Source organism: Chelonoidis abingdonii, chromosome 2 (genome assembly GCF_003597395.2).
Source record: "Chelonoidis abingdonii isolate Lonesome George chromosome 2, CheloAbing_2.0, whole genome shotgun sequence".
Lineage (NCBI taxonomy): Eukaryota > Metazoa > Chordata > Testudines > Testudinidae > Chelonoidis > Chelonoidis abingdonii.
This window is the reverse complement of record NC_133770.1, coordinates 21373615-21386455: the sequence shown is the minus strand read 5'-3', so window position 1 is coordinate 21386455 and position 12841 is coordinate 21373615. Positions and strand designations below refer to the sequence as shown.

General features: G+C 35.2%; 1 protein-coding gene across 5 annotated transcripts in view; it reads left to right on the top strand.

Annotated features, from left to right (window-relative positions):
• Nucleotides 1–12841, top strand: part of LMBR1 (limb development membrane protein 1) — a 142546-nt gene that overhangs the window by 114077 nt on the left and 15628 nt on the right. For 3 of the 5 annotated variants that reach the window (XM_075062199.1, XM_075062198.1, XM_032783879.2), the window contains 7 exons: nucleotides 568–648; nucleotides 2427–2503; nucleotides 2738–2815; nucleotides 3799–3872; nucleotides 4108–4198; nucleotides 5751–5817; nucleotides 11615–11776. In XM_075062199.1, coding sequence (XP_074918300.1) covers nucleotides 568–648; nucleotides 2427–2503; nucleotides 2738–2815; nucleotides 3799–3872; nucleotides 4108–4198; nucleotides 5751–5817; nucleotides 11615–11776 — 630 coding nt within the window. Of the gene's footprint in view, nucleotides 1–567; nucleotides 649–2426; nucleotides 2504–2737; nucleotides 2816–3798; nucleotides 3873–4107; nucleotides 4199–5750; nucleotides 5818–6181; nucleotides 6337–10625; nucleotides 10950–11614; nucleotides 11777–12841 lie in introns of those variants that run through there. The other 2 variants (XM_032783880.2, XM_032783881.2) reach the window with 2 other exon arrangements.

The following is a 12841-nucleotide window of genomic DNA, read 5'->3' as shown; positions in this document are numbered from 1 at the left end:
GGAAACCATTCTATCCTTTTGAAATAGTTATTCTTTAAAATAACTGTGGTCAATCTTACAGGCAGAGATCCACTTCATCTTCAAACATAGTTGTAGAAAGTCCCTGAATATATTGAAGGGCCACCAGAGATTGTATTGCAGTGTTTGAATAACGGTATGTCACAATTGAGACAACAGCACGATGCAGTCTTGCCGTCCGTCAGACCAGTGTAGCATAATTTTTAGCTCTCTGCAACACCATTCAACACCATCTACTTTCCTCTGTCATTGCCTCTATGGCTGCTTAGGAATATAGGAAGGGTTCCCAGCAGATCGCTCTGTGGTGCCTCTGGTTTGAAAGACACCTTTTGCTCAACAAAACAAGAGGACTTCCAATCAAACCTATGTTTTATGGAAGCTATTTTCCATCTCCCAAAGAGCTGCTTGCAATTCTAGAACCAAAAGATGAGTATTGTTACTGTAAGATGACTGCTTGTAAATGAAATGAAATATAAACAGTGTTTTAATAGTTTCTCTTGTGGGAATATTAATAGTCTGAGAAAATAAAATCCCCATGTCTTTGAACAGGTATGTCTTCTACTATGGAGTTCAATACAGTGGAGCTGAGACAGGAACTTGAAAATGTGAAGAGCATGAAAACAAAATTAGGTAATGTAGCATTTATTTTGTATAGCTTCCTGTAGTTGGCAATTTAATAAGAAGCCTTCTTTAGGGTATCAGATGAAATTTGTTAATATATGCATACTAAAATTATTTGCAGTTGCTTGAAATCAGTTGTGATCCTAAGCCTATGTTTGTAAGTGTACTCATTTGAGTTTCTACAGATAGGTAACATAACACATCATCATGGCACAAAGACGTTTAACAAAATAAATTGGAAAATGTGCAATGGGAATTTTTGCTTTTGCTTTTTATATTTCTGTAGAAAGATCTATTAAAATATCACTCTTAAAACAGATACAGTTCAGACACTATAGCATCTAATACATCATTTGCATGCTTTTGATCATTTGGGAGGAATGAGACACTACTTTCCCCTACATTTTTTTTTTTTAAATGAGTGATTTAAGTGAGACTTTTAACAAAAATAATAAAACTCTTCATTTTTAAAACATTCTGCTGCTGTTTCATTTCTTTACTTGTCAGGGGTGTCACCCTTTTATATGCAATGTTTGCTACTTAAAATTGACATTTTCCAAGTTACCGTATAGCATCCAAGACTGCAGTTATTACTATTTTAAGTGTAGGGAAATACTGCAGTATCCTAGATACCTGAGTGGTAAGTAAATGTTAATTTTTAGTCTAAATGGTGATGTCCATTATCTAATTTTTAAATTAATCATAGATTTATATGCTGACTAACCTGAAATGGCAAGAGTAGGAGGGCTATTCAGTATAAATGACTGTAATATAAGGCCCTACTTCATTCACTATATTGCGGAAATTGCTGATCCTGCAATATTAGGCTTCCACTGCAACTGTGATTTTAATTAGCTGATTTGCACAGTCCACAATTTTGCATACATTTTGAGTATGTGATTAGTGCTGCACTAACAATCAATCCATGTAAAAGGCTAAGTGACTGGACTTGATTTCTACAGCAATTCATTAAGACTTTAAGTCTTCTAAATTTTATATTGTACCAGCCATGTTTTTTTAAAAATGAATTTATTAATATTACAGCAAAATGTCTGGTTATCAAAAAAAATTAGCAGTCTTAACCTAATATTTGAATGTTTATATCATTCCAGCAAATTTTTCTTAAACAAATAGGTCTACTCTGGTTTTTCCAAAATACTGCTATTAATAAAGGTCTATTATTACTTTTCTGCGATTTTTCCATGTCTTGTCCGCAATTCAGCTGCAATTATTTGAAGATCATCATGATTCAAGTAGGGCCTTACTGTTATACCTTTTTCTTTTCTATGAAAATTTACATACACAGCTTATGCTCCTTGTAATATCCCAGCATTTACTGTAACACTACCCTTACAGAACCCTGTTGGAGCATAGAGCTATCCAAAAGGGTGTGAGGGAATAATGTAAGTTTCAAGTATGCGACAGGGTGTGCCGTCCAAAATAAAAATTTGCAAAACTGCGCCATGCTAGAGAAACACCCGTACAATTTGACAGCTTACATTGATGTGTAACTGTGAGCATTAGACATTGATAAAAATAAAACCCAACTTAACGGGAGCTCCACTGGCTTCCTTTAATGGGGCTTCATGATGGTTTTGACATCCTGGTTTTGTACCTCTCTGTGCTACACTCTAATATAAATGTTCTGTCAACTGATTGGTATCCAGCTCTTTTGGCTGCAGTTGTTTTAGAAGGTTGCGTACAATTAGAACATGAATCCGTAAAAATGACCATCTTAAGACTGCGCAAATTATGGTACTAAGTTTCCTTTTTTCCCCTGTGAAAAGAGCGGAGAAAAAAAGCTTCTGCGTGGGAGAGGAATTTAGTGTATCCAGCTGTTATGATGCTGCTGCTCATTGAGACGGTAAGAATTTCACTATCTTTTTTTTCCAGTATGTAGAGGCTTCTCAGTTACTTGGGGGCTAATTTTAATAGTTTTTAGTAACGTGTATGTTAAACCATATGAAATCTGTTTGTTTCCCTCCTCAAATTTTCTTCACAAATATATTGATGTTTTATCTTCACCAAATTACATAACATTAAACACCGTTTAAATGTTAACCTTCAGAATTGACAGAATGTGTCTCCTTCTTTATAGTCCATCTCAGTTCTCTTAGTTGCCTGCAACATTCTTTGCCTGTTGATTGATGAGACTGCAATGCCAAAGGGATCAGGGGTAAAGTAAACTTCCTTTCCTTTATTATTTTGAAAACTTCAGAGATGTGTTCAGAAGACTTTCTTGTAAAAATTCTAGTGAGAGACTGGACTTTGATGGCTTTAAAAACACTGTATTTCACACCTGAGATTAATACTCTGGGTTCAGTCCTCGAAACACTGAAACACATGCATAATTTTATTCAGATGAGTAATCTCATTGACCTCTCAGCGGAATCAAGACCACTAATAGGGAAGAAAAACCACATACCACCCATAGGGGTGAGAGGGGAATTTTGGTATCTTTTTTTTTTTTTTTTTTTGGTGTTTTGAATTTTTAAATGGTACAGTAGTAATAGATTTTAATAGGAAAATAATCCATTAAAATCCTGTAAAACAACCCTACCCATTTTCCTTTTGTGTTTTCATATCTTTTTTACACATGAAACACAAATTTTACTCTTTTAAAAATATTTTATCTCAAAAAAATAGGGGAGAGCTCATTGTTAGCATTAATTGTGACATTGTTGGGTGTTTTGCTGGTGGTTAATGCTTTTTTTCCTGTGTGCATACAGTCAGGTCTTATACTTGCACAGCTATATAAAGGCATTTAGTAGAAGCTGCTGTTCTGTTAACATTACATACAGTAAAAAGAGTCTGGCTTTAGGGAGTGGGAATGTATATAAAATATAATATGGGGTATAGATGTGAAACACATGTAAATGATAATGCTGGAAACCTAATTGTTTTCCTATTTTACTAAAACGTCTTCAATTTGAATTCTAGCTAATGTAATCACAAAGCATCTGAGCCTAAATAAATTGAGATCACCCTGAATTTGTAGAGTTGTATCAGGAAAATATTTTATTTTACAGTGATACTTTTCATCTATAATAGCACCTTTCAGCCAAGGATTTTAGAGTTTTGCTAGGGACAAAAGTTAACTTTTTGAACACTTAATGCTTGTATCTCATTAAAATATGCAAAGTATTTTTCTCCTTGTAGGGGCCTGGAATAGGAAGTGCCTCCCTATCCACTTTTGGTTTTGTGGGAGCAGCACTTGAAATCATTTTGATTTTGTATCCTTTCTTTAAGTAAGAATTCTGTCTGTTAACAAGTATTCTGTCTAGTTTTCTGGGACATTGGTAGTTTACTAAGACATTTGCCTAGAAAGAAGAAAGAGACAGGTCAGTCCTTCTCAAGCACTCGAAGTGTTTTTGTTTTTTCTTTGGTTCTTAAGACTTTTAGGAGACTGCTGAGAACTTGAGTGAAATTTGCATTCCTTGGAGGTTCTTTTTTCCTTGATTCTCACAGCTATCTTATGGTATCCTCTGTCGTCGGCTTCTATAGTCTTCGCTTTTTTGGAAATTTCACTCCCAGGAAGGATGACACAACTATGACAAAGGTAAGGTAAAGTCTGAGGTAGTGATGCACCTACCCCCACCCCCCTCTTGTTTTTTTTTTTTTTTTTTGCCACCCAAGACAAACTGGCTCTTTTAGTTAGTAATTGCCCTGAATGGCTCATTTGCAGTGATCAGTATTTGTTTGTAAGCTGCGTAAACACAAACTGGAAGATTTTCAAAATGCTGAATGAGTGGGAAAAAGGATGTGCTCTGTTTAGTTTGGATGGCATCCATTCATTTGTAAAAAGCCTGGAATAGCAGAGCTTGTTAACTAGCTATAGAAAAGCTAGTGAAAGGACTCCCCGCTCACCCCCTCCAAGGAAACGTATTGCTAATGAGTAACTTTGATTGTGCTAACTGTACTTCAGGGAATTTGTTTGAAATCTGAAGAACTTGGTTGCTACAAGTACTACAAAGTAATTCAAATCTGAGTAATTAAAGTAAGACTGAGGAGTTCTATTCAGCAACATTTTGCAGTCGAGTCTAGTTTGACTTTCCACAGTTTGGCATTGGTTTCAGAATAACAAATGCTTTTACCTAATGCTGAGACACATGCATAGGTTTCTGACAAAATATTCCCACAAGCTGACAAGGAGGAGGGAGTCAATAAGCAGGAGGCAGGGTTTGGATTTAATTAAATATTCAGTGTATACCAATGTTTAAGAAATTTCTTCTCAAATATAGCGTATTGCTTTAATCTTGCCAGTAATTCTTGGAAGCAGGAAAGTATGTGAAGGCAAAAGAGCATCTCTAATAAATGTGTGCGTTGAAATGTTCGTAATGTCTGCTCAGTTTTCATTTACAGTATATTAAGAATAGTTCAGGAAAAAAAACAAAATATAAGTAAATACAAAAGTTTCTACCTTGCTATCTTTAACAGATATTTTATTTACTTGTTAATTGTTATAGAACCAGAGCTAAACAAACTGCTTTCAGGAATAGAAACATAAGTTCAGTTTCAGTAAAGCTGCAGACAAATCTAACATTGCTATGCTGTTAGATTGTTAGTTTCAATTTACGGACAAAACTCAGTGGAAAGGAAACATTTTGTCTTTTAGCCTTTTTATAATTAGGCTCTAATCCTACAAGCAGTTAAAACATGTTTAACTTTACACACAAGTCATCACAAAGCGAATGGAATGATTCGTGTGTATAAAGTTAAGCACATAAAGTATTTGCAGGATTGGGGCCTAAATTTTTAAATGAATGATAGTTGCTTCAAATGATGCCGTCACTATTTCGTATGAAAGCCTGTGGTGAGCATGTTTATAGATTAAAATGTAGCATTACATGCTTGCTTATTCACTTCTCTGCTGGTTTTAATAAGTATCTGACTTGTCTATCGTTGGAGGTAAACATTTTGTGAATGACACTTATTGAAGATGTCTAGCAGAAGCAAGAACAAATTAATTTTACATAATCTAAAATAAAATTACATTGTTAAGTCTAATTCACAGGATGTAGCTTTCAGAAACTGTTCTTTGTCAGAGCTCAGCTGCCATATTTCTTTCAGCAAAAAAATTATTTTGATGGGGGTGTTCTTGTTCACAACAGATAATTGGAAACTGTGTGTCAATCTTAGTGCTCAGCTCTGCTTTGCCAGTGATGTCAAGAACACTGGGTAAGTTTAATACAAATATTTCAGTATCATAACAGTGAAGTATTTTTACTGTGTTGTATGTTTTCATAATGTTTTGATGCAGGCATGTAAATGAAATGACCCAGGAAAAGTTAGACTTTGGATATATATTAAAATAACTTCCCTGGTGTTTCTCAGGAACTATAAATGACTTCATAGTTTTACTTTGACAGTCTTTGCTGAAATCGAATGTATTGCTTCTCTAAGTCCCAGGGCATCATGAATTATACATATAAATAAGGTGGGCAAAATTCCATTTTTTATGTTTTTGGGGATTTCAATGGATAATATAGATGTTTTGTTTTTAAGCATTTTTTCAATTTTTATTTATTTTAAATTTTCACAGTTGCACGAGATAAAGTGGAGTCGGACAACGATTATTAAATAATCGTAGATGTTAAGGTTCAAAAAGTTAAAACTTTAAAACCATAAAAAAACACAAATTGTCCAAATTACATCAAAATATACAAAATAAATATCCTTAAATCAAACCCTGATAAATGTGCGAGCAGCATTTTTCTTTCTTTGCCTGTGTGTAAATTTCTATTATTATTGATGGAAATATTTTTTCTTTGTGTTTGTGTGTGGTGAAATTTATGTTTACCAGCATTTACCAGTAAAAATGTAATCCTTCCAAGCCTACATATAAATAGCAGGGATCATGCATTTTGGTAAAAGCTGCGAAGTATGTTCTAGAAAATACACTACTTTTTTAAAATGTTAATCAGAAGATCATGGTTTCATTTAAAATTTGGATTTAAGGAATATTTTTTAGAGGGCTTTAGTCCTCTTAATTCAAGTAAAGCAAGAAAAAATAGTCTAATATCATAGCTGGCTTAGTTTTTCATAGAAACTAAAGAATACTGTTGTTCTTGAAGGTAAACTTGCAGACAATAAAAAGAAAATAGATTTGAAAACTTTTGAAAGAAGTGCACAGTTATATCATGTCCATCTTAAAATTGTTTTTTGTCTTATGTAAAAGCGTGCATTTCATCCGAGTTCAGACAGATGTCATAAGTGGATGGCACAGCAAGCTATCTATGGATTAAGCAGCAAGTTAATGCCTTGAGCATAAAGGTTTATGAAGTGTTAAACACACTTAAAGTATTTAGCTTGTTTTATAGTAATGGGAAAACCAGTTGATTGTTATTGTTAAAATAGTTCTGCATATGGCCCTTGCCCTCTCTAGGTTAATATGTTAAAAACTAAACTTTGGAATATTGGTGGGGGAAGACACCTTGATTTCTGTTTAAAATTGTCATAAATACTTATCCTGGAAAACTAGTGCAACAGTTTAAAGAAAGAGGCTCTTTGTATTTGAAATGCATTTAAATGTTCAACCTATCAGACTCAGGCCTAAGTGCCTACATATAGGCTTGTAAAATCATACTGAAGCATTTAAATAAGTCACCTGATTTTCAGTGATGCAGAGCACTTGCACCTCCTGTTAACTTCACTGGGATTTGTGGGTGTTGGCTGCTTCCAAAAATCAGGCCACTTATGTTTGAGGTGTTTAAATATGAATATAGGAGTTTAACTTCAGACAGTCAGATTTGAAAACGTCTAACTTTTGTTCCATGTAGACTCTGTCTCCCTGGCCACACCGTTCAGACTATGGGGTGTGAAGGGCGGTACGTGCTAGCGGGCTGTGCAGTAACTCCTCTTTAGGACTCTGTCAGTGTGAATGAGGTACTTTTTTAGTTTGTGCCCACAGCACCCACATGGGGGAGGTATAGTGCAGTGTACTAGTGTGTGCTGCAGTTTACATCTCTGCAGGGCAGTGTACACGAGCTTTTAGTTGCAAAAACAACAACAACTTGACTAAAGTGCCATCAGATAGAAAACCATTGAGATTTCCCAATAAATGAGTCTAATAACTACATGGCATATTGTATACAATCTTCTTATGAAGAATCCCATTTTAAAGGGCCCAAACAAGGACAAAAGTACTCACGAGTCTATTTCTGCACTGGGTCCCATTAAAATTCAGTGACATTCCAGGAAGGAATGCCTCTGTATGTGAAACAATAAATTGTTTGAAGGATGGTATTCTAACCCAAAGCTCTCACCTTTAAAAAATAAAATAAAATTTAAAAAATCCATATTTAGTATCACAAAATAATGTACATTTATATATTGACATTCTAAATTTCACCAAAAATCAAAATAAGTCTAATATTTAAAGATTTCCAATCTTAAAATCAAGAGCAAATATGATTAAGATCTGAGAAATGAAACCACTTTTTAACATCAAGACCAACACTGTGTTCAAATAGCGATGTTTAAAACTAGAAGTATGGCATTTGTATTGTGCTACTAATTTTTATGGCATTTACCATTTTAGTTTGTCAAAATCATTGGTTATGTACCGTGATTAAGATTAACAGTTGGTATTAATACAAGATAATTGTATTGAGGAAAGTGTACATGCAGGGTGCAATTGTTACAAAGAAAGCAAATTAATGGCAAAACTCTCTTTTAAAAAAAAAAATGTAACAAATGAAATTCCTGGATAGTTTGCCATAGAGATAAATAAAAAAATGGAACAATTAAAACACAGCTAACAAGTGCACGGACACAGCTGTCCAAACAGGATTATTAGAGTACAGTGAGTCATGTGGTGCTTTGCAAAATATCAACTGCATTGCATTACGTGTTACGCCCAGTGGCCCTGAATAGATGAAAAGAGATAAATATGTTAAACAGATTCATAGTCTTTTCACAGTATTAAAAAAGCAAGTTTCTAGACTATTTAGAAAAAGCAGGATTTCAGCATTATGGGAAAGGCAAACTGGGGAAAGTTATCAAGTATTTCACGTTTTGACTTTTTTTAATCCAGCCTTTCTATTTAAGATGAAGTATAGAGAATTGTTACATGTATTTTAGCATTCTAACTAAGGTTTCTGTCAACTCTTTACTGCCATACTAAAGGAGTTGGGGGTATTTTTAGCAACAAAAAGTAAAAATGAAAAACCTAGTTTTTCAGGGCTTTTCAGCCTTTCTTTTACTGCTCCTGATGGCAAGTGCTTGACTGTCAGCACCACATCATTACCACTGTGAAATGAACTAGGGAGCAGAGTAGTTGATAAGCTAGGATTTTAGAGCTACAAACAAAATTGAGTTTAATGTTGTAAAAGTATTGTTTTCCAGCTTTCTTTTTCTCTAGGATTTTATCATAAATATTGATTTGAAATTAAAATTGAAGTTGTGTGTTTACTTAATGCTGTATTTTTAGGGTTCTTTAAACACATATTCTGAATTTTAAAATCTCCACAGAATATTTTGTCACGAATACTTTTTAGGTTTATACTTATGGTACTACAATAGACTCTTTTGTAGTGTAGTCTCATTGAATGTTTTTTTTCCATGAAAGGGCTGTATACATGTTTTTTTTTAAAACAGATAAGGCAATAAAAAAAATCAACCTGCATAAAGGCTGATTTTCCAAATAAGGATATTAAAATATATTTTTATTAAAGATTGTCAAGAAATATAAGTTATAATCACTTTCTTTTACCTGCTATCATTGAGACACGGCACTCTGTCCCTCTGATTTGTCTTCCAGTGATGCCTTCTCCTTTAAAGACCAACCCTCCTTGCAGTCCCTTCCTCTTCGAGAGTCACTCTTGTATTTTGCAAAAAAAACAACCTTCTTTGACCCCACTTAAATATACAACTAATGCACCACCTCTTACTTCAGGCTTCTGGAGTGTGCCTCCTTCCCTACCTTGAGTTTCTCTCTCAAACCGTCTTGTATGTCCTGCAGTCTGACTTCCACCCTCTCCATTCCATTGAATCTGTGTTTAAGGTCAATCTCAACTTCACGGTCAAGTCTAAAAGCATCTTCTCTGTATTTATCTGTCTTGATCTGTTTGCTGATTTTGACTGTCAGTTTCTGCTCCTTGTGTGCTTATGAATCTGTACTCTTTGTTCACCTATCTCTTTGCCCTTTCCTTTTCATTGTCTTGGGCAACTTCAATCCTTTCTCCATTATCCCTTAGGGCTGTTTCCTTAGTCCCCCTCCTTTTTGCTCTATAATTTTTCTTTCTTGTGATCTTGTACCCTTTGTGTTCTCCTTAAATACTCCGGTTGATCTCAGTTGTTAGCTGCTCATCTTCAGGCTAGGTAAGATGGCTGATGCAGAGGTTCAAATGGTGCATGTTTTTTAATGCTATGATGTGTCATTGACCAGCCTAGAGTCTCTGGGTCAGGGTCACTGTACAATGAGGTTCATGGCATGTGCAGCTTTGGGTCAGGGTCTCTGTACAACGAGGTGCATGGCTTGTTGTGCAACTCTTCCCCTTGGCCTTGGAAAGAGATGGAGTTGAAGTGTCATCACTTATCACTGCACAAAGCACTGCTGGTTAGTATACCCAAGCCTGAACAGCACAGTCTTTCCAAATCTGTAACCTTTTTGGAATCAAGCTGTTGTTCAAAACCTGCTCCCAAGAATCTCGGATCTGAGGGTTGTGTTTTCAAAGGAAGGTTGGTGTCTGAAGCTTGTTTTTTTTCCCCATTTTGATGTTGAGGCCAGTGAAAACTCTTTCCCTTCACCTTATTCAGAGGTAAGACTGAGTTCTGAGGATAAGTTACCACGGGAGGACTCTTTGGAGTGGGTCCCAGGCAGAAATTGTTTGAGCATTGGCTCAATGCCCTACACCTTTATATCTATGCAGTCTGTCTTGATGTGGTCTTCTTTGGCACAGACTCCCCTCTTGAAGCTGACTTGTTAGACCTGACACAACATGGATTTGGAAAACTTCCTGTTTCCTTTTCTGCTTCGTCGGTAGGCACTTGGAGCTTGATAGCCCCTAGAGATTACTATCCTGACATGTGAGTTGGAGCCTGAGGTCTACCTGAGAACTGTCAGGATTGTGAACTTCACTCATTTCCTCCTCCTGTGTGACTCCTCTCTGACTGCAGCACTAGCACTAGGAGAGGAAGTCTTTGAATACTTAATTTCAAAACAGTGAATCCACAAAGCATATATGCAGCCCTAATGTTTACTGTACCATGTGGTTTTGTGCCTCTCTTGGCAGGGCACTTACTGCTACAAACAGATATCTGCAAAAGCAGTGAAATAAAAAAATCAATATACAGAAAAATAATGTAATTTACAGTTAATGCAGGCAAAATTATACCTTTGTACTGTTGTGCTATTCTGTTTCTTACACTGCATTTAATTTTTTGAATAAGTAATGCTAAACATTCTCATGTCATGGAAAAGCAACAAGCTTCAGAACTGTGTGTGTAAAGCAGTTAAATGTAAATTAATGTTGTCTTCTGTGAAAGGCACACAATGCTTTCCATCTTTTTTTATATAAGTAAGGATTTTATGGAAGCGTAACATCTTAAACAAATGGCTTTTATGATGATTGGTTTGAGATAGTTAATTTTCAAAATTATATTTATTGAAATAGGGGAACCACTTATTTGTCTTGAATTTATAATGTTATTTCAAGACACACTTTTATCAGTCTTTTATCTGAGCCACCTAAGGTATTTTGGTCAACCAACAAATGTTATACTATGGCTAGCAACTCTGTGATAGCCAAACAAGAGACCCAAATGACCTTCAAAAAATGTTTGTTTTACATCTTTGACTGTATATCCATCTATCAATCATAGGGATTTTTAGTGTGTTTTTCTTTAATACAGCAGCAAGTACTAGAGTTACATAGGTAAATCTCCTGTATTTTTATAGTTATTCAAAAATGTTTTCAAGAATATTTTTTAAATCTTATCTCTTTTTAAATGTTCAAAAATGTAATTTTAACAGGAATTACCAGATTTGATCTGCTTGGAGACTTTGGAAGGTTTAACTGGCTGGGAAATTTCTACATTGTGTTATCTTACAATTTGCTCTTTGCTATCATGACAACTCTGTGTCTGGTCAGAAAGTTCACCTCTGCTGTGCGAGAAGAGCTCTTCAAAGCATTAGGTAATATGGTAAAGGCATTGCCCTTTATTTTAACATCTACATCTTTTTTTTTTTTTTTCCTTTTTCAATCATGAAGTTTCCCAAGTCGCTACAAATGTATTTCTGCCAGTTCTTGCTCTTAAACTAACCAAATGGGGGGGTGTGTGACAGAACCTATGTGCCATTGCAAAAGTGCTGTTTTTCTCACTTAAACATTTCCTCCAACCCCTGCACCACACTATACCTTCTGGCTAATGTTTGAATTATCTTCATTACTGCTGTACCTCAGGGTGTTTCTGAAGGCATGTGCTTTAGAGCAGGTGCTCAGTTACACCCGATATAGTTACGGCTGCAAAAAAGTTTGTTGTAATATCTATCTTCATTCACTCATAACTTATTAAAAAAATCATGTTTTAGGCTGAAACATTCCAAGCTTGGTCTTTGCCAGAAGGGAATTGAATTCTATATCACTAATATTTTCATCTTTTATTTATAATTTCAGAAAAATAATCCTAACATTAACAAATAAAAAGAAAAATCAGAAGCTATTTATCAATGACCTTTGCAATCCTTTTTGTTTGTTTAAAGAGTTTATCAAAAAGATAAAAAGGTCTGAATCCTAGAGATGAATCATTAACATAAAGAAATAAAACAATTGGAAATTCTACAAGTTAACAGAGCTAAGGTTACAATGTTAAGCAATCTTCTGAGGAAATGTGCAAACTAAGATTGAGCACACAACCTTAACTCTGCCCTCTTGTATAGTGTATCTTCAGTTTTCAGTGTACCATACTCTGTGGAGTTCCTGGCATGCACAATCCCAGGTCATACCCCTCTCAAAAGTAGTTGGGTGGTATTCACATTCTGCCTCACAGAAAGGAACATTCAGCCCTATGGTCATATAAGATGCAGTTGTACTGACCTCCTTCTCTATCCGTTTGTACTCTCTCAGATGGAGGGCTATGAATCCTTAAAAAAAAAAAAAAAAAATAGGTATATCTCCATATATATATAAAAATTTCCCTTCACCCCTGTGGGTGGTATGTGTCTTCCTCAACCTCGGGTCCTCTACCAGAGGCCTGGGAG